The sequence below is a fragment of the Eutrema salsugineum genome, unplaced genomic scaffold, assembly GCF_000478725.1.
Source record: "Eutrema salsugineum unplaced genomic scaffold, Eutsalg1_0 scaffold_5, whole genome shotgun sequence".
Classification (NCBI taxonomy): Eukaryota; Viridiplantae; Streptophyta; class Magnoliopsida; order Brassicales; family Brassicaceae; genus Eutrema; species Eutrema salsugineum.
In genome coordinates this window covers 3,179,198-3,199,919 of record NW_006256612.1, presented here as the reverse complement: position 1 = coordinate 3,199,919, position 20,722 = coordinate 3,179,198, and the positions used below count along the sequence as shown (strand labels likewise).

The 20,722-nt window shown below is 37.0% G+C and overlaps 3 protein-coding genes across 3 annotated transcripts; all 3 read left to right on the top strand.

Moving 5' to 3' along the window:
• The first annotated feature begins 7,118 nt into the window (after positions 1–7,118).
• On the top strand, positions 7,119–8,237 carry LOC18991876 (putative F-box protein At1g47390). Its single transcript, XM_006415209.2, is given in 1 exon segment — positions 7,119–8,237. A coding segment is annotated over 1 exon segment (1,119 nt).
• Positions 8,238–10,562: 2,325 nt separating this feature from the next.
• Positions 10,563–12,919, top strand: LOC18991875 (putative F-box/kelch-repeat protein At1g32430). The gene is made up of 3 exons (XM_024152170.1): positions 10,563–11,185; positions 11,234–11,720; positions 12,698–12,919. Exons 1-3 carry the CDS (start codon positions 10,563–10,565, stop codon positions 12,917–12,919), a joined length of 1,332 nt encoding a protein of 443 aa, XP_024007938.1.
• Positions 12,920–17,833: 4,914 nt separating this feature from the next.
• LOC18991874 (serine carboxypeptidase-like 18) lies at positions 17,834–20,257 on the top strand. The gene is given in 12 exon segments (XM_024152383.1): positions 17,834–17,973; positions 18,065–18,210; positions 18,297–18,373; positions 18,465–18,587; positions 18,682–18,784; positions 18,889–18,926; positions 19,004–19,105; positions 19,214–19,300; positions 19,376–19,522; positions 19,614–19,698; positions 19,794–20,062; positions 20,177–20,257. Coding segments are annotated over 12 exon segments (1,398 nt in total).
• Positions 20,258–20,722: the final 465 nt, after the last annotated feature.

Here is a 20,722-nt window from a genome sequence, read left to right as displayed (position 1 = left end):
TTCACATAGAAAAAAAATGGATTTGGTGTATCAAAAATAAGTTTCTATTACTTTTTTTGAAAAATAAATCTATTTAATTTTGAAGTTTTTTTAGAAAAATTATTTTATAGAAATGATAAAAAAGAATCAAGAAAATTCATTTTAAAAGAAGAAAATGGATTACTGTTTTTGAAAATGAAAGAGGGTTATCTTTATTCACAATAATTTAGTTGATAATAATCGATAGTTAAAAATGAAATAAACATGATTATACTCATGAAAAGTTGAAAATATATTAAATGTTTTTGTAAGAAGAAACTAAGAAGGGATAAAGAAAATACGTATAAAAAGAAGAGAGAATTATCTATAACTATTGGTTACTGCAAACTAAAATATGTGGCCCTCCTTATCTACTCGTTTCCAATTTGCTATTTGGGACTCCCATTAACGACAAAGATGCTGACGAAACAGGATTACAATCCTCTAGTGGACCGTATCTGTGCGAGGATGTTTTCTTGGACGACAAAACATCTCTCTTATGCTGGTCGTCTACAACTTATCACCTCTGTCATCTCGAGCATTGTCAACTTCTGGTGTGTTGTATTCCCTCTTCCGATGAGTTGCTTGAACGAAATAGAGAGACTTTGTGGTGCTTTCCTCTGGTCTGGAAATCCTAATAATTCTATTGGTGCGAAGATTGCTTGGCTTGATATCTGCAAACCGAAAGAAGAAGGTGGTTTAGGTGTTCGCCGCCTTCGTGATGTCTCCAGGGTATTTGATTTCAAGCTAATTTGGCATCTTTTCAGTGCCTCATCCTCTCTCTGGGTTCTGTGGACGAAGCACAATCTCATTAGAAATCACACTTTCTGGCTCGCTCCTGATCGATTGCTGGGTTCTTAGATTTGGAGAAAACTCCTCAAGCTTCGAGACGAGGTTTCTCCTTTCATTCTGTGTATCGTTAGAGATGGCGCCACTGCTTCTTTCTGGTATGAAAGATGGCTCCCGACGGGTAGACTGATTGATATTCTCGGTACCACTGGTCCTCAGGTTTTGGGAATCCCGCTCTTGGCAACGGTGAAAGAGGCAGCTGGTCACAATGGGTGGCGGCTTCGCCGTTCACAGTCTCGACAGTGGGATCCCCTGTTCACCCTTATACGAAATCATCCTCTTCCCCGAGCTGATGAACGGCGACAGTTGGGACCTGACCTTTATCTTTGGAGGCACTCACATGACGTTTTAAAAGAGAGTTTCTCTGCTTATCACACCTGGAACCAGATCCGTTCGCATCATCCTATCATCCGATGGTGGAGGCTCCTTTGGTTCAATCATGGTATCCCTTGCTGCAGATTTATCACCTGGTTAGCTCTGCATAATCGGCTATCAACCGGAGACCGTATGAGGCGATGGGTGTAGAACAACCTTGTGTTCTCTGTGGTGAAAAAAATGAATCGCGTGACCACATCTTTTTTGCGTGCCCGTACTCGTTTACAGTCTGGTCGGATGTTGCGGGGAGACTTCTGCGAAACCACCTTGACCCTGATTGGACTGTTACAGTTGAAGCGCTGATCAACTACAGGGGAAGCGGACATGACACAATTCTGCTCAGGCTGGCATTTCAGGTGACTGTATACTCTTTATGGCGAGAGAGAAATTCCCGTATTCACCACACGGGATTCAACTCAGTCTTGCAGCTCGTTCGGCAAATCGATAGGGTAATCAGAAACCGAATCACTTCTCTAAACTATGCAACCAACCCGAGGCTACATCAGCTCTTACAGCGATGGTTCGAAGTGACACCGGACTGAGGCGCTGATTGTGGTTCTTATCCATTCTCTTATAGTATTACTGTGTCTTTTGATGAAAACTCTTTGTAAATATTTGATTGATCAATAAATTTCACATTTCATAAAAAAATATGTGGCCCTAATGAGTGTTTAATGTAATTGTGGCCTAAAGCTAAAGCTTTACATGCTTTATGGCAGGATCGGGCCTGAGAAGAATTGTCCGTTTTTTTAAAGAAAATAAAATTTCAAATTAACACTTTTTAGTTTAGTTGGCCAGCATTCAATTACGAGGCAATTATTCCCCTATCGTCGATTAAAAAATTAGGTGAGTAATAGTGAATATCTTATTATGGAGACAAAAATTAAGAAAGTAGCGCATTTTATTCATCTGGATTTTTATTATTGAAATTTGTAGAATTTTAGATGAAACTAAACGCCCTAAAAAGGAAGCAAACCAGCACAAGAAGTACAAATCCAAGATTTTAGATGGCAGAAAACGGAGCAATGTGCAGCCACAAGAACCATTGAAGCCATCAACAAGCTTCAAAGAAATCAGATCCGATCATATCTAGAAATTCGACACACACAGTGGGGTGAATGCCAAGTTACGCGATTCAAAGACGATAATGAGATGAAAGAAACTAAGCGAGCAAAATAAAAAGACAAAGAAAAGAAGTAAACCCCGATCGAATCCGAGTGCGAGCTTTTAAAGTTAGAGAGAAGGTATACAAAGTTTTCGAAAAACATTTCTCTCTATATATATATATATATATTTTTTTTTTTTTTAACGGGCTAAAACATGCATGTATGCTTACTTGTGCATGATTTTTAAAAAAAAATAAATCTCAGGTATTTTAGATTATATACTTGATTAAAAAATAAAATAAAATCTCTATAGATTTTTGATTTTAAATAAGATAAGTCCACTGTAAAGTTAGTACATTAAAAAAAAAATCACCTACGCGAACAATAAATTTTAGAAATACATATCAGATATTTGAGAATATTTTACTAGGTTCTATAAAAGGTTCAAAACAAATAAGATTTACAGAATTAATCAGATTTACTGATTTTTTAGAGTTTTACTCTTTATTCTTATTAATTACAGTATATAAACACATTCGACAACTCTCTAACAATTCCCGAATTCCACTCCTCTTTCGTTTCTTAAAAACCCTAACTAAATCACGAGAAAGACAGAGAAAAACACAAAAGACCTATAGAAAAAAGACTATGCCTAGTTACGAAGATCTTGATCTTTACGCTGCGGAGAATGGCAATCGCTTAACAAAGTTAGATATTTTGGCCTATGTCGCAAGTAAGATATACGAAGAAGAACAGCTTGAAGGAGAATCCAAACTCAACACGAAGACTCTCTCTGGAGAAGAAGAAGAAGAGGAAGAAGAAGAAGAAGAAGAAGAAGAAGATGAAGAAGAAGAGAAGAACAAGAGAATCTTCGAGCTCGTCCCAAGAAAACCAAGGAGTTCAGTGAAGAACCGTCCTACTTCTTCAATACTATTCGTTGAAAAGAAGGAGACAACGAAAACCCCACCAAACCCTAACTCCAAACCATCTCCGTCTCCGTGCAAAACGAAGAAGACAAGCCGCAAGAGACGTGCCGTGCAAGAGAGAAAGCCTAGTGGTGGTAAAGCCAAGAAAGCAAAGGTTGCTCCTTTCTCTTGGAAAGAGAGAGCGACTCCGGAGTGCCTAACACAGATGATGAATCACATGAAAGGACCCAGAGGATACGAAATAACCGAAGGTCCAAGGCTCATCTTGGAGAAGAAACTGACCGCAACAGATATTAGACCAGACCAGAGCCGTCTCTTGATGCCTTTCAACCAACTTTCCCGTAACGACTTCTTGAGCCCTGTGGAGTTGGCAACCATAGAGGAAGATGATGACGATGTAGAAGATGACATGAAAGATCAAGATGGCAAGAAAGTAGTCAGAAAGAAGGGAATTGGAGCGATTCTAGTGGATCAGCGGAATGTTGAGGTGGGTTTGATTTTTAAGAAATGGAATATGAAGAAAAAATCAGGAAGAGGAACCTGGAATTACTCTTTAACTTGCGGGTGGAACGATATCGTTGAGGGCAATGGATTGAAAGTGTACGACGATATCAGTATTTGGTCTTTCAGGTGCCATAACGTTCTCTGCTTTGCCCTTGTTCTTCCTCCTCGTGATGTATGACAGAGTACCTCTTCTCTCCCTCCTTGTCACTGACAAGTTTCTTGTGTCTGTTATTGATTGATAGATCTATTCGAAAAGTGATTTAATTTTCATGCGATTTTGGAGGTTTTTGGTCTAGTTACAATTAGGGTTTTTCTAGCAGTGTGATTATTTTTCCTATATTTTTTTTGTTTTTGCTTTTCGCAACCATTGGAGTGTGATCTTTACTATTATATGATTTATTATTTTGACATGAGTCTGGTTTTTTGCCTACTTTAGTTACTGCATTGATTTCTTGTAATATCGTATATTCGTATGTATGAAGTTCAACATTTGACATGAATCTGGTATCTTGTTTGGTCTACTTTAGTTACAGCATTGATCAATTACATAGATGGATTTAACGTAATTCCATAATGCAGTAACTAAACATTATTACCAACCAAAAAAGAGAGAGAGAGCAAATTGTAAAGATTTTTTTTTGTTAACAAAATTAGTTTTTAAAATCTAAAATTTACACGTTTGAATATCTAATAATATATATTATTTTTTAAAATCTCAATCTTTTATGGATATATATTCAACGAATAATTATCGGCTGAAACCCTAGTTAGAAAAACTCTATAATTAACCAAAGCAGTTAATCAATTTGAGACACTACAAGAAAACATGTCTGTATCCTACAAAATTTCGATAGAACATTTTTTTCACCATATTCTTATGCAAATACGACGAAAAAGAGAGGTACAAGGAAATTCGTAGGAAATTACCTACGAATAAAAATCGTCAAAAAACTGGTAGGAAACTTCCTTCCGATAACCTACCAAACTCAACTTCGTAGGAAAACATGTCGGATTATGGTATCTATGTCGTAGGTTAGGTTATGACTTTTAGATTTGTCAGTTTTTCGTCGGAATTCTACTACGCGTTTCTGACGAAAATGTTTTTGTAAGATTATCGTAAGATATCTGTAGGAATGTATCAGATGTTGCAAAAAACTTAACTCTGCTTTGTCCCACATCGGAAAATTGATAAAATTAAGCTGAGAAAACTGCACTATAAATAACAACTTTCTGTTTCCTCCATCTAACACTCACTTTATCAAGTGTAAGACCTATAGTGTAAAATATACATCAATTGGGCCTATTTTCAAACATGGAAAATAGTCATTCACGAGCGTGGATGTATAATGATAGGTGGGATACAGCTACCGGGAAAATTACAAATGAGTTTGTCATATGACTCACTGAGTTTATGCATTTTGCAACAAACCAGGAAACATGCTTAAACAGCGGTAAAATAGTTTGTCCTTGCTACGTTGTGATAATAAAAAATTTATTACTGTAGATAAAGCGTGGAATCATTTATATAATTACGGGTTTACGCCAAATTACAAATTTTGGTATTATCACGGAGAGAGAGATGTCGTGATTGACGATAGTACTATTAGACAAGGCAGTGAAATAGAGAGGTCTGAGGAACCTAGGATGCAAGTACAAAACATAAGTACGCTCCAGATGGTTAATGATGCGTTTATGGAATATGAAAATAGAGTAGAAGAGCCAAATTCTGAAAGAAGGCAATTTTTCAATATGTTAGATGCAGCAAAGCATCCCTTATACGGAGGTTGTAAGGTAGGTCATTCTCCTTTGTCAACTGCAACACGAATTATGAATATCAAGACGGACCACAATTTGTCTGAGGATTGTGTTGATGTTATTGCTGATCTTGTGAAAGATATATTGTTAGAAGACAATCTAGCACCAGCCTCATATTATGCGATCGAGAAGCTTGTTTCTGGTTTAGGTTTGCCATATCAGATGATCGACGTTTGCATTGACAATTGTATGATTTATTGGAAATCAACTGCTGACTACTTGGAATGTCGATTTTGTGGAAAACCTAGATTTCAGAATAATGGTGGAAGGGTAAGAGTGCCGTTTAAACGTATGTGGTATTTGCCATTATCAGATAGGATGAAAAAGTTATATCAGTCAAAGCGCACAGCAGGGCCTATGAGATGGCATCAAGAACATTCTAATGAGGGAGAAATAACACATCCGTTAGACGCAGAGGCATGGAAACATTTTCAAACAGTTTATCCATTGTTTGCATCTGAGAGCAGGAATGTATATGTTGGTCTATGTACGGATGGTTTCAACCCATTTGGGAAGCATGGGAGAAAATATTCTTTGTGGCCAATCATTGTCACTCCTTACAATTTGCCTCCATCATTATGCATGAAACGAGAGTTTCTATTCCTAACGGTACTTGTACCTGGTCCTGAACACCCAAAGCGGTCTCTTGATGTGTTTTTACAGCCTTTAATTCATTAATTGCAAGATATTTGGGAGCATGGGGTTCAAGCATATGATGTGTCACGCCAACAAAATTTTACAATGCGTGCAGTTCTAATGTGGACCATTGGGGATTTTTCAGCGTATGGAATGTTATCTGGATGTACAACACATGGAAGGTTATCATGTCCATATTGTCAGGACAATACAGATGCTTTCCAATTGAGAAATGAACGGAAGACTTGTTGGTTTGACTGTCATAGGTGCTTCCTACCAATCTCGCATCCTTATCGCCGGAACAGGAGGTTATTTATGAAAAACAGAGTTGTTCTCGAACCTCCTCCGCCTGAGATTGATGGTAATCAGCTATGGAAGCAATTTCGAGATTTTGATGTTGATACAACAGCAGAATGTGGGGGTAATGGACATGTCATGGTGGGCGGTTATGGAGAATTCCATAATTGGCACAAAAAGAGTATTTTCTGGAATTTACCATATTGGAAGCATCTTTTGTTGAGACATAATCTTGATGTAATGCATATTGAGAAGAACTTCTTCGACAACATCATGAATACCGTCCCAAATATCCCGGGGAAAACGAAAGACAATTTAAAGTCAAGGTTAGACTTACCACATTTATGTGCCCGTGAAGCTCTACATGTATTAGAAAATGGAAAGACTTCAATCCCGAGTTTCAGATTAGATGGAGATTCCAGAGATGAATTTTTTCATTGGATTATCAATAATGTGAAATTTCCAGCCGGTTATGCTTCTAACTTACACAACTATTTCCGTAGTAAACAGCCATTTCCTACGATTAACTGATAATATTTTCTGTAGGAAATAGCCATGTTTTCTTGTAGTGAGAATATTTAAAAGAACCATAATGGAGAACAAAGAGAAGCTTGCATGGGATTTGATTGAAGAGATACTCTCTCGTGTCTCTCCTAAATCTCTCGTCCGCTTCAGAATTGTATCTAAACAATGGAACGCTCTTATCAACGACAAGACGTTCATCAACAGCCACAAGAAGACGTTTCGATTCATCTTAACAACCAAATCCAAGATTTATTCGGCGAGCATCGATCCGAAGATAGAGGTGCGTGAGTTGACTTTAGATATTCCAGGTTTAGAATCTCAGGAACCTAAAAAACTGATAGATTGCAATGGGTTCTTGCTTTGTGTCATGGATAAAGGAGCCGTGGTTTGGAACCCTTGGTTAAGACAGACTAGATGGATCGAGCCCGAGGTTAACCAACCTAATTTACAATTCAATGGCATAGGTTATGATAAACATAATGGTTACAAGACCTTTGCGTCTTATCGAAAGGAGTTAGATCCAACCAAGACATTTTGGAAATTCCATGACCTTTCCTCAGATGCATGGAAGGACCAATCTGATGGTAGTAGTACTCAGGAAGGAGAACGATGTACTTTTCTCACTTCAAGTGGTGTGACGTTGGATGGAACTTTGTATTGGGTTGGTTCTTTTGCGAAAACCCAATACTTATACTTGTTCTTCCTACTTCTCCTTGATTCTTCGACGGACAAATTCTACAAATTTTGTGATCTACCATGTTTAGAGAATCATAATCATGATGCTATTGTTCTTCAGGTTTTTAGGGGAGAAAGGTTTTCTTTGTTAAAGCAGTGTAGTCTAACAAAGAAGATTGAGATTTGGGTGACCAAGAACAAGATTCATAAATGGGGTGGTAGAGATGTGGAATGGATGAGTTTCATGGAAGTGTCAATTCCTAGCTTGCCGGATTTAGTACAGGCTGGATCCTACTCTCAGCCAAGTTACTTCATTGACGACAAAAGGCTTGTCGTGTGTTCTTGCGATGAAACTGGTTGGGCTTGAATCTATGTTGTGGGGGATAATAAGTTGATCAGTAAAACCAAAATAGATCTTGTGGTTGATCCTTGGCCTTTGCATTGTACCTTTTTCCCCAGTTTGGTCTCGGTTCCTCAATGTCAAAGAGAATAAGCAGAACTGCAAGTTTAATTTCATTACGTTCCGCTTCTTGTGTGGTTCTTGATGAAGCTTAAATTGATTTGGATTTTGTTTTTTTTTTTATCATTCATTTTTTTATTATTATTCAGGACCATATTCTTTGTTGCGACTAGAGATGTTGCTAAATCTCCTTTTTCTTTTGCTTGATTTGGTATAATAATTTATTTTGGAATGTTTCAACTGATACAATCCTTGATCATAACTTGACAATCGTTTGCAACGCTTCACATTGCTAGTCTTCAAGCAGGCTGATACTCTGGTTCTCACCAAAGCTACTTCATTTGATCTCAGACTAAGTTACATCAAAATATCCTACGGCACATAAAAGATCTAACAAACATGAGTCATCAAAACGAATCCAACATCCATGCTACTTTTAAATATGACAAAAACTAATAAACATATGGGACTGAGCTTGAGCCCTTTTTTTTATCCAAACCCATAAACAACTAAACATTCATAGAAAACGGAACAATAACTTGAAGTCAGAACGCAATGCTAGGCTTTTTCTTTCCTCCTCAAAACCAGCAGCTCAAATTATCCTTGAGATTCAAAAGTTATTCGAAGTGAATATGCCAGAAGATCCGAACAAGCTCAACTTAAAGAATCTTATATCTCTACGTAGTTCTGATACATCCAATGGTCTCCCTCTTACCGAATCGATTGATTGATTAGTCATACTATATCTTCTTTTTGCCTTCAACGTGGGTCTCTCTTTCCTAGTTCCTATGTATTCTGGTTCACATTCCTCTATACTTGTTGCAAGATCCTTTTCCATTTTTACTTGTAAGCTCTAAATAGTATCTATGTCAAAAAGAAAATAATATCATTTTTACGTACTCTTACCGTTATTTGACATACTTGATTGACTGTCTAACAAACTTGCACGATTTCTAAATCTCAAGATTAGATCGAAAATGGGCATCGGTCATACAAAATAACATTACAATATACGTGCATATCATTCATATACTTACGAGTCTACTGTGTGAATATCTCACAATAGAAGCTTTCCAATCTTTCAAGAGAAACCAACGAAATTACACGAAAGATGTGTTATGCAAGTCCTTACTTTGACACATTTAAAGCAAAGGGAGGATATGTTTATGTGAACATTGTCAAATCACTCTTTTTTTGTAGTGCAATATCCCTTATCAATATCTGAAAATCTGAGCATGCCACCGCTATACTGTATATTGTTTATCACTTTGTTCTTCACTCTAGAAAAAATAAATTTCTGAAAAGTTTGCCACAATCTGCAAAAAAAAAAAGTTGAAGACAAAATATCATAATCAAACAGAAAGGTATGACCAAATTGTTTATCCTGTTTTTCATACTAACTTTGTTTAGATTTTCTTACCCAGATTAACAAAGAAGATTGAGATTTTGGTGACAAGGAACAAGATTCATAAACGGGGTGGTAGAGATGTGGAATGGATGCGTTACATGTAAGTGTCAATTCCTAACTTGCCGGATTTATTACAGACCGTGTTCAATGACCAACAGATCCAGCCAAGTTACTTCATTGACGGTAAAAGGCTTGTCATCTGTTCTTACGACGAAACTGGTCGGGCTTGGATCTACGTTGTGGAAGACAATAAGTTGATCAGCAAAACCCTAGTAGATCTTGTGGTTGATCCTTGGCCTTTGCATTGTACCTTTTTCCCCAGTTTGGTTTCTGTTCCTTGAGGTCAAAGAGAAGAAGCAGAATCATTTTCATTACGTTCGGCGTCTTGTTTTGTTTTTGATGAAGCTTAGATCGACTTGGATTTTGGTGTTTCTTATTCATTACCATATTCTTTGTTGCAACTAGAGATTTTGTTCAAAAAAAAATTTGTTTGGGGCATAATAAATTATTTTAGATGGTTCAGATAGCAAACTAAATTGAATGTTTAGCAAACTGAGTTTAACTATAGTGGTTTTGACTTCCATCCGGAAGTAATATTCTTTTGAATAAATTTGTCAGCCAACACTTGTTTAATTACTAAGGCTTAATGAAGAGTTTTCTTTTTTGATAAAGGAAAATAAAATTCTGATAAAAAAAAAGAGAAGGAAAAATCAAATAAAAGAAATAATAAAAAATTGAGAACATGGATCTCTTGTGAATATCAGAATATCTAATAACAGATTACAGTTTCTTAAAATCCAGATTCGTTGTAAATAAAATAACAAAAGGAGAAAAATATGGATCTTTGATTTTTGGAGAAATATTATTTCACGAACTATACTAGTTGTAACCCTAATTGAGAAAAACTTTATATAAGTAAAGTAGTCACTCAGAAAACAGTAGTGACTTAAATAAACTGAAAGATCCAAATGGCGAATAAGGAGAAGCTTCCATGGGATTTGGTGGAAGAGATCCTCTCTCGTGTACCTCCTAAACCTCTTGTCCGATTCAGAACCGTTTGCAAACGATGGAACACTCTCTTCGACGACAAGGCGTTCATCAACAACCACAAGATGACGTTTCGATTCATTTTAACAACGAAATCCAAGATTTATTCTGTAAGTCTCAATCCCGAGATAGAGGTGCGTGAGTTAAACATCCCTGGTTTAAATCTTCCTGACCAGGAACCTGAAGACTTGGTCGATTGCAATGGGTTATTGCTTTTTGAAATGAGTAGAGGAGCCGTGGTTTGTAACCCGTGGTTAAGACAGACTAGATGCATCAGCGAGCCCGAAGGTAACCAAACTAGTTTGCATTTTCTTGGCATAGGTTATGATCATAATAGTAGTAGAGCTGAGGAAATTGTTTACAAGACGCTTTCGGTTTATCGTAAGGACGTAGGCTATACCCATGCGTGGAAAATCCATGACTTTGCCACCGATTCTTGGAAAGACCAAGAGTTGGAAAAAGCAAAATCTAGAACACGTCCTAGTAGTAGTGGAGTTATAGTTAAGTTACACTCCAAAAGAGGTGTATTGTTGAATGGAAATTTGTATTGGGTTGCTTCTTACACGACTCGTCCCCGGTTCTTCCTAATTAGCTTCGATTTCTCGAGAGAAAAATACTCTAGATTTTGTGGTCTACCATGTGGGGAGAACCATGATCTCGATGCTCTTGTTCTTAGGGTTTTCAAGGGAGGCCGGTTTTCTCTGTTAAAGCAGTGCCATGTAACAAAGAAGATTGAGATTTGGGTGACCAAGAACAAGATTAATAACCGGTATGGTGGAGAAGTGAAATGGGTGAGTTTCATGGAAGTTTCAACTCCTGAGTTGCCGTATTTAGAACAGAATTATCGCAAACCCTACTCTCAGCCAAGTTACTTCATCGACGATAAAAGGGACGATAAAAGGCTCGTCATGTGTTCTTGCGATGTAATTGGTCGGGCTTGGATCTATGTTGTGTGGGGGAATAAGCTGATCAGTAAAATCCAATTGGATTCTGTGGTTGATCGTTGGCCTTTGCATTGTACCTATTTTCCCAGTTTGGTCTCGGTTCCTGGAACTCGAAGAGAAGAAGCAGAATTACAAGTTAAGTTTTCTTTCGTTTGGCTTCTTGATTGGTTGTTTCGGAAGCTAAAGTGTTGTTTTGCTTTTTTGTTTGGCAAAATAAATTATTTTTGATTGTTCAGAGCAGACTAGATTGAATGTTCAATGGAACCATTATAATTCTAGTAGTCGTGAGTTCGGTTCGGAAGTTATTAACTATCTAAGAATTTGTTAGCTTTCAGTACTTGTTGTTCGATTGCTAAGCTTTTGCGATAGTTTGAAAATGATGGTTTTGTTTAGATCTTGGAACAGAAGAGTTTTATACATATAGTATATGTTTGTTATCATCATGTGTTCCCAGTTTGAGAAACTGTATTGTGTCAACATGAATTATACAAATAGAAAATGAACCATTTGTATTAAAGAAACATGCATCATCACAATCAGTAACCACCACCATCTTCCCGATTGTGATTTACAAAATATTCATTGCATTTACTCAGTGCCGTGCGAAGATGTCTACAGGCTTGAGGCGAGTTTAAAAAAAGGGTGATTTGCATCAATATTACTTCTGCGAGCGCTAATTAGGCGAATGATTACGAAAAACAGTCAGTTAAGTTAGTAACAGAAGTCAACCAAAAAAGAGGGAGAGAAATTACAGTATACCCCTTGCTCCCTAAAAGTAGACAACGCTTTTTCTGAACGGGACAGGGACCACACGAGCTTGCTAATTCGCAGACGCTACCTTCCCTTTTTAACACTAACAACGTTAACTTTATCCCCAAAATAAGTTGTCGTGTAGTAAGAGTTGTACGGATAGGTTTAGGGAGGGGACCCTCAGGACCATCAAATAAATAGAGAAGAAGATAACAACTCACATAATCCGCCGCTAGTAAACAATTTACCTAGGGTTTGTCTACTTGTTTGTGTTCGAAAGGTATGACTACTTGTACGCCACTAATGTGACTACTTTTTATTTGTAGTTACATACTTATTGGACATTGGTCTTGTTGTTGTAGATGACAAGAAGACAAATGGTGTTGTTGGTGAAAGGAAAATGGTTCGAACAGAGCAACGGCATGTGGACTAACTTAACGGAACGGACTGGGAATACCAAAACAGTATTCCTTAGCGCGAGGATGACATTTCGTGAGGTAGTGAAGCTCGTGAAAGAGAAAATGGATATCACGGAAGATGTGGACGTAACTCTGACCTTCCAGTGGCCGTCATACATGCTTTGACAAACTGGACAGTACATCTTAGATCAAATATCAGCTTGAAATAGTTAGAGTAGTCGGTTACTTTGAAAAATGTCTATTTATAATTGACTATATGCAAAATGTCTATTTTTGACAAACTATACAGTACTTCTTAGATCGATAACAGCTAGAAATAGTAGGAGTAATCAGTTACTATGCAACATGTCTATTTATAAGTGACTATCAATAAGTTTAGTTAGAGCATGTATCGTTAGAGTTCTTGTATGTCTGATATACTAGGTTATAATGACCATCTACTAATAGTAGTCGCCTATATATATATGAATATTATACTGGGTGTGGTTATCATACCTTCTGAGACTTGTCAAGAGACTTGACATGCGGCATTGAGATGTTTACGGGTTTCATAGAACCAGGACGTATACTGGGGGTATCGTCGTCCTCATCCTCTTCATCCACCAAATTAGGTTCGCTTGATTTTCCTTTCAGATCCTTCTTGAGAATAGCGGGAGCACATTCCAAAATAACCATTTGTAATGCATGTATAAACCCCTGAAATGCACACGTCGGCTGGCAAAGGTAAGATGTCGTCGCCGTCCTTGTTTTGATGCTGTGTATGGTCAAATCAAAAGATTTCCGACCCCATGGGTATTCCAGGAATTTATCAACATCCTGCACCATCATAATGTGCTCGGCACTTATCTTTGCATTCCTAGAAGTTGGGCATACAATCCCATCGATAAGAAGTAAGCAAGCTAGCTTAAATCTAGTCTCTTTGTCCTTGTATGGTCTGCCAGCAAGTGTTGTTGCAATCCATCCAGGAGTCGCATTCTTCTCTGAACCAAACAACTCAATAGTCTCGGCATTGACCTGGTCTTCTTTGAGCTTTTTCGCAGGTGGCAACTTGGAGCAATCAAGGCCTGTCGTAATAGCAAACTCCCTAATAGAAAAACGGATTGGCTGGTCAGCGAATAGACACCAAAGCTCTTTTTTTTTCTTCGTAAGTAGCTGCCGAGACAAGATAAAGTGAAGGAATCTAACTGATGAAGCAATCTTGTTACCTGCTTCCATCAGTTTTCCAAACTGAGACAATGAAAGCTTCTCCATATGGTCTTCCTCGAGAGCAAAACTGATTGTGTCAAGATAGGTTAGCTGAAAGTAGGTGTTCACCTTCTTATTCTCCGGTTCGTTGCCTAGGGCAAACATTCTATCTGGAAACCTGCTCATAACTTATCAGCTGAAAAAAAAAACAATGAAACAACTGAAATTAGTAAAATGTATAACATAAACGTCTATTAGTGTTTGACTACTATATAAAAATATTCGGTTGTACATATTGACCGTATACAAAATTCGGATGACCTTATTGTCCATGGTTGTATCTGAACTCCATAACGAATTACTGCTAAACGAAAACTTTCCCTTTTAAATTCATGTTCACATGTAATTGGAAAAGTGATTCAACCCCATAAAAATTCGAAAAACATTTAACCCAAGCGGCACCAAACATAGATCTGTACTCCCGAAAAATCCCCAAAATGGAATAGGGTAATTAGGCTGACCCTACACATGCAACTTGGCGAATAAGCAACTACTAGGGTAATTAGATACTTGTAGACCATAAACCTTAAAATAACAGAGCCCAATTCGAAAAAAATGTAACCGAAGCGGCACCAAACATAGATCTGTACTTCCGAAAAATCCCCAAAATGAAATAGGGTAATTAGGCTCACCCTACACAAGCAACCTGACGAATAATCGACTACTAGGGTAATTAGATACTTGTAGTTCGTAATCTTAAAATAACAGAGCCCAATTCAATTGGGAGTTGTGCGAAGGCGGCGACGACGCTGGGATGTACGAGAATGGAAATTGGTCTATAAGCAAGAGAAGAAAACTAACCCGAAAGAGTGGCACGTGACCGTTGTCGTTACTCGGAGTGGCGGACGGCGCTTCCGGCGCAAACAAAAAAGACGAAGATGTGTGAGCGTCTTTCTAGGTTAAAGAAAAGGGAGTGGGAATGTGAAAGAGAACAGGGAAGAGAAAGAGGGAAATGACAGTTGCGAAAAATAACGTAGGTGTGAGAGGAGAAAGAGGCTATAAATGTGAGATTTTATTGCGGTTTTTTTTTTAAATAAAAAACGGTTACCTTTCCATCCCAAGCAGTTTACATCTCAATATAAAGTAATTAAACTGCCTAAAAACTTACAAATGCTGCAAATGATTTCGTTGGTTATGTTAACAGAGAGGATACCGTTTTACAACATGAAATAGCCAATTACACTAAATATAAAATCAACTGATATAATTTAGAAAGAGTATTCAACTACAAAGAAAGCAATTATAAATAGTCGACTACAATTAGGAAGTGACAACTACAGATAAATGTTTGGATTGTCCAAAACGGAATACATCCAACCTATGGATCTAAAGAGAATTTCACAAGGTGGTAGTGAACGTAGAGGTAGCAGAGTTCACAGTATCCGCCCTGGTGGTTCATACGGCAAGTGGGGAAATCAACAGCAATATGGGGTAAAGATGTATGCGCATCAGGCACCACCATTTTGTCGATCAAAGCCATAACTTCCTCACCAATCTGAGTCATATGCTCAATTGTTGCTCTCCAACCAAAATCACGGTCTAAATTTTCTATGCCTATGGGGTAGTGACCTAATGCGGTTACACATATGGCCATCATTAAGGTCGCCGGTTGAACTCCAGCTTTAGACGCTTGGTTGAAAAACCTTAGAGAACCTTCGATATCATTAGCCATAGTGATTCTGCTCATACCGCGGATATACATACCAAGTGGATTACCTGATGTCACTGCCGCCTCAAAGAATGAAGGGTAGCTCTGAACTAAACTGGGCCTTCTCACGAAAGCTGTAAGGTTGAGAAACCTCATCACAGATGGTTCGTTGATTGTTTGGCTAAAGAATTTGCATGAACAAGCAAATGAGCAAGCGTCTTTAGCAGAACTCCTACCAACTCTTTTAAAAATATCAACGACTGCATCGCGAATCTGAGGAAGAATATCATTTGTCAGTGGTACCAGATCGGGATGTACTTGGGACAACGCAGACCTTCAAAAACAAAAGCAACGAATATTAAGCTACCAAGTATATGGTTACCTATAACTAGCAAAAATAGTAAGTTACTCAGTATATGGTCACCAGTAAACACTTATTTACTACTTAAAATTTAAATGGCATACTTAGTGGTTAACTATTCAGATCTAAAATTTCAGATCTGGATGACGGATGAGAATGGTAGTGGAAAGCGTTTGAAAAAAAAAACAAAAACTGTGAATCAGGACAAATGGCCTAAGGAACCAAACGTTTATGAACCCAAAAATAGGAAGAATAACGACAGATCTAACTTCGAAAAATTAAGAAATCTAGCTCCTGGAAATTAACGACGACATATACCGGTATCTGCGAGTAAAGTCATATAACATTCAACAGACCAAACAAAAACAGAGGTTAACAGTTTACCTTTCAAGCTTCGCTGCGGACAAAAAAGACGGTGGTTCGCAAGATCGGTCCATCGTTGCCGGAGTTTCAGAGAAGAGCTAGTTAGGAATAACGACTGGCGTGGTAGAAGTAAGTGACTCGCCGTATCAAACTCCGGTTTATCGTGTCGGAGTCGGCGAAATAAGATGGAGAACCACAGAAATTATAGAAGAGAGGATCTGGGTGAGGTAGTAGTGTTTTGAAATTCAGTCTGAATTTCAAGGACCGAAGCTTGACTATAAAGACTCGATGAAAAATTTTGAATTAAAACTGATGAAAAAGAAAGATGTCAGACATAATGAAAAACACAAAAACGTATACGTTATTGTTATAAAGATATGCTAGAGTAGAATGCAACTGAGGGGGTTTTGGGTCCTTTCCACCCCATAAAAAAATTAGCTCCTCGACACCTAATTAGCTCTTGCCGTTACGGTACGACACCAAATTTCCCTTAAAATCGACATAATTTTTTAAACTAATAAATGATATAGATAAAATCTAAACTGTTAAAAAATATATTACATTTTCTCTATAAAAATTTTCTCCAAATTATTACAATCTATAACAACGTCTCTGGATAATTATGAAAGAGAATAGAAATCGTGACATAAAAGTGAAGGTCAAAATTATAGATCTACATGTTAGTGACTCCTAAAAGAATAATTAGAAAGTTGGGACTTTTGTTAGAAACTAATCAAACTAATTGGAGAAAAAAAAAACTATTTTTAAACAATAGGAAGAACCAAACTCAGTTAAAAACTCAACAAAAAATGTGCACGAACCATTACACTAAAATTAAATTTTGAGAATTAGGGACTCCAAAATATTTATATTTTAAGGGGTTTGGGGCAAATGCTTTTTTTGATATAACCATAGGCACGGCCCTGCATTTACTATAAATATGGTTATTATATAATTAAATAAATTATGGCTTATTATGATTTATTTTTTATTGGGATAAATGTAAAATTGTATTAAACCTTCAAAAGGAACTTCTATTTACAAAAGATTAAAAATATATATAAACAGCAGCAGAGTAAATATACTAGCTATATTGAAGCCAAATGCATACCTTAGGATGTCGACTGGAATTAGCGGCGATTATGTTTATGATTCTTCTATTGAGCTTTTGTTAATACATCTGCAAATCCGAAATATTCTGTTTTGAGCATCCAATGATACATTTTTAAATGGAACTGAACGACAAGATGAGGAAGAAAAGGGACTTTGCTTTGACAGTACTAGGAAGTTGTTATTATATTGGTACTTTGGCAGCATAATTAAGTACTCGTAAATCTGAAACATTATTAGAAAATGTAGTACTAAAGAGGAGAGAGAGAGAGGTTTATAGTTTAAGTACCATTCAATGTCTGTTTTGTTTCTTGAAATGAAATTAAGAACATACAAAAAGAGTTAATCAAGAATGTCTAAAGCATGGAAACTGAAGTTGCTTCTTCTGCTTCAACTGCTCCTCCTCTTGACTCAACATGGTGTAAATTCAGCCTCTGTGATTAGCTATCTTCCTGGTTTCGAAGGTCCTCTTCCTTTCCACCTTGAAACTGGGTCAGTTTAGTTACATCTTCCTCAGCTTTTTAAGACTCATGACTATCAGTAACACAACTGAATCAGTTTGAATCTTTCTATCTAATGGAAGATACATTGGTGTTGGTGAGGAAGAGAAAGTTCAACTTTTCTACTACTTCATCAAATCAGAGAAGAATCCTGAAGAAGACCCTCTTCTTCTCTGGTTAACTGGAGGACCTGCTTGTACTGCTCTCTCTGCTCTTGCTTTCGAGAATGGTAAATTTAACAAACCAACAAAAAAACAAACTAATAATATTTGACCTTTAATTTATTCTGAAAATCAAGATAATGGTTAATTCCAGGTCCTTTAACTTTCAAGACTGAGGGTTACAATGGAAGTTTACCTTCTCTTATCTCCACTTCATATTCTTGGACAAAGGTGGCTCCTTTATACATTGCCATCACAAACTAGCTTGGCGTTTGTTGCGGTTTTATCGGTTTTAATATTTTTTGATTGGATGATTTCTCAGGTAGCTAATATAATATTCTTGGATCAGCCTGTTGGGACTGGCTTCTCTTACTCGACAACTCCTCTTGCCGAGAAGCCTAGTGATACAAGAGAAGTTAAACAGACTTATGAGTTTCTTCAAAAGGTTCCAAAATATTCCATCGATATCTGTTTCTTTAAGTCGTCTATATATACCTTATTTAGAGTATTTTCGACCGATGTTGATGCTTCTAATGTAGTGGCTAGTGGAGCGTCCAGAGTTTGTGTCAAATCCTTTCTATGTCAGTGGAGATTCTTACGCCGGTATAGTTGTTCCAGCCATTGTTCAACAGATCTCAATAGGTTTGGCCTTTTAGTTTGTCACTTCTCTTCATTTGGTTTTACTAAGCCACTTTGGTCTTACTTAGCCACTTTATTACTTGTCTTACAAAATTACCGTTACACAGGAAATGAACATGGCTACAAACCTCTAATCAATCTTAAGGTTCATCATTATCTTCACTCATATAACTTTATATATGATAGACAGCACTTGTTTGAAACCATCCTTCCTATTAACAGGGTTATGTTCTTGGGAACCCGGCAACACATCTTGATCAAGATAGTAACTTCAAGATTCCATATGCTCATGGAATGGGACTGATCTCTGACGAACTCTATGAGGTATATTGAAGTTGTGGAACTTTAAACCTTCACAGAAGTCTTATTTGATCTCTTTACCATTAAAATGGAAGATTTTTTTCTTGAAATAGTTTCTTGAATGGTTTGCAGTCGCTTAAGATATTCTGCAAAGGAAATTATGTAGAAGTAGATCCTACTAATACACAATGCTTAAAATGGATGGAAGACTACAATAAGGTAAAATTTTACAAAAGGTCTAGTATAGTGGATAGCAAAGACTAATTTGGGACTTTTTTGGTTGATGATTAACAGTGTGTTTCAAGGATAGATGAAGGATTTATTTTGATACCATTGTGCGATATGGCATCACCGAATCCATTTTCAATAGAGAATGTTGAAAGAAGAAATCTTAGAAGACTTGTTCACTCGGATCTTTCTCTTCCAACTCCTGAGTGCTATGTAAGCCAAAGAAAATTAAAGAAAATCCACTTGATGATTGATTTAGTTATAAAATGGAAATCATGTAGTTACTAAACCATAGAGGTGACAGACGTACCGGTATTTGCTAGCTACACATTGGGCTAATGATGAAGATGTACGCAAAGCCCTTCATGTGGTAAAAGTATGTCTTCTTAGTTTTTACATACATAACACACATGTCATAGGCTAATTACTAATAAAGCAACTTACAGTCACTGAATGAATGTGAAATTTTCAGGGAAGTATAGAGAAATGGTGAGATGTGATTGGGATATGGCTTATGAGAAAGACATAAAGAGTAGTGTACCGTAGCATCTAAACAATAGCATGAAAGGGTTATATAGGTCATTGGTTTATAGTGGTGATCATGACATGATGGTGCCTTTTGTTGGAACCGTAGCTTGGATTAGATCTCTAAATTATTCGATCATTGATCAATGGAGGCCATGGTTGGTTAACAATCAAGTTATTGGATACACAAGGACTTACGCAAACAACATGACATTTGCCACTATCAAAGCAAGTCTCTCTTTGTTTCTCATCAAACTTTATTTCTTGTTATCTTTCGACGTTGACGTCGTTGCGTTTCACAATTGGAAACGGTTCTTATATATAATTGGTTTCATTTTACAGGGAGGAGGGTACACTGCAGAGTATAAGCCAGAGGAGAGCTTCATGATGTTTCAAAGGTGGATACGTGGCCAACCTCTGTGACATAGTGAGCTACAACTTTGAAAACCAAATAATAAAGATATGATTAATTTCCTCTTTTCCGTAACCACAAATTCGCCATTTAAAGTTGTTTGCTAATTTATGAAAATTTGCTACAAGGTATGAAGAACTTTAATAAAATGAAATTGAATAACATTAATGATAAAAAAAATGTAATGCACTATTCACGAATCATACAACTAAAATTGCCTCAGGAATGACCGTTGCAGAGTAACAGTCGATCCCTAGTGGAAGAGGATTTTTGTTTTCATGGTATTTTTTATGAAAATCGCGTTTTGAGTTTTCGATTTTGGCCAAGAAGAAATGGAAACCATGAGCATGAAACAGAAACGTCTCGTTTTGGAATACCATATACTGAATAGTATAATTCCTAGTTCCTGCTATGTAAGACAGAATAATACGTACTAGACATTTAAAAGATTTTTTATTTGTATTTTTGGGAAACAT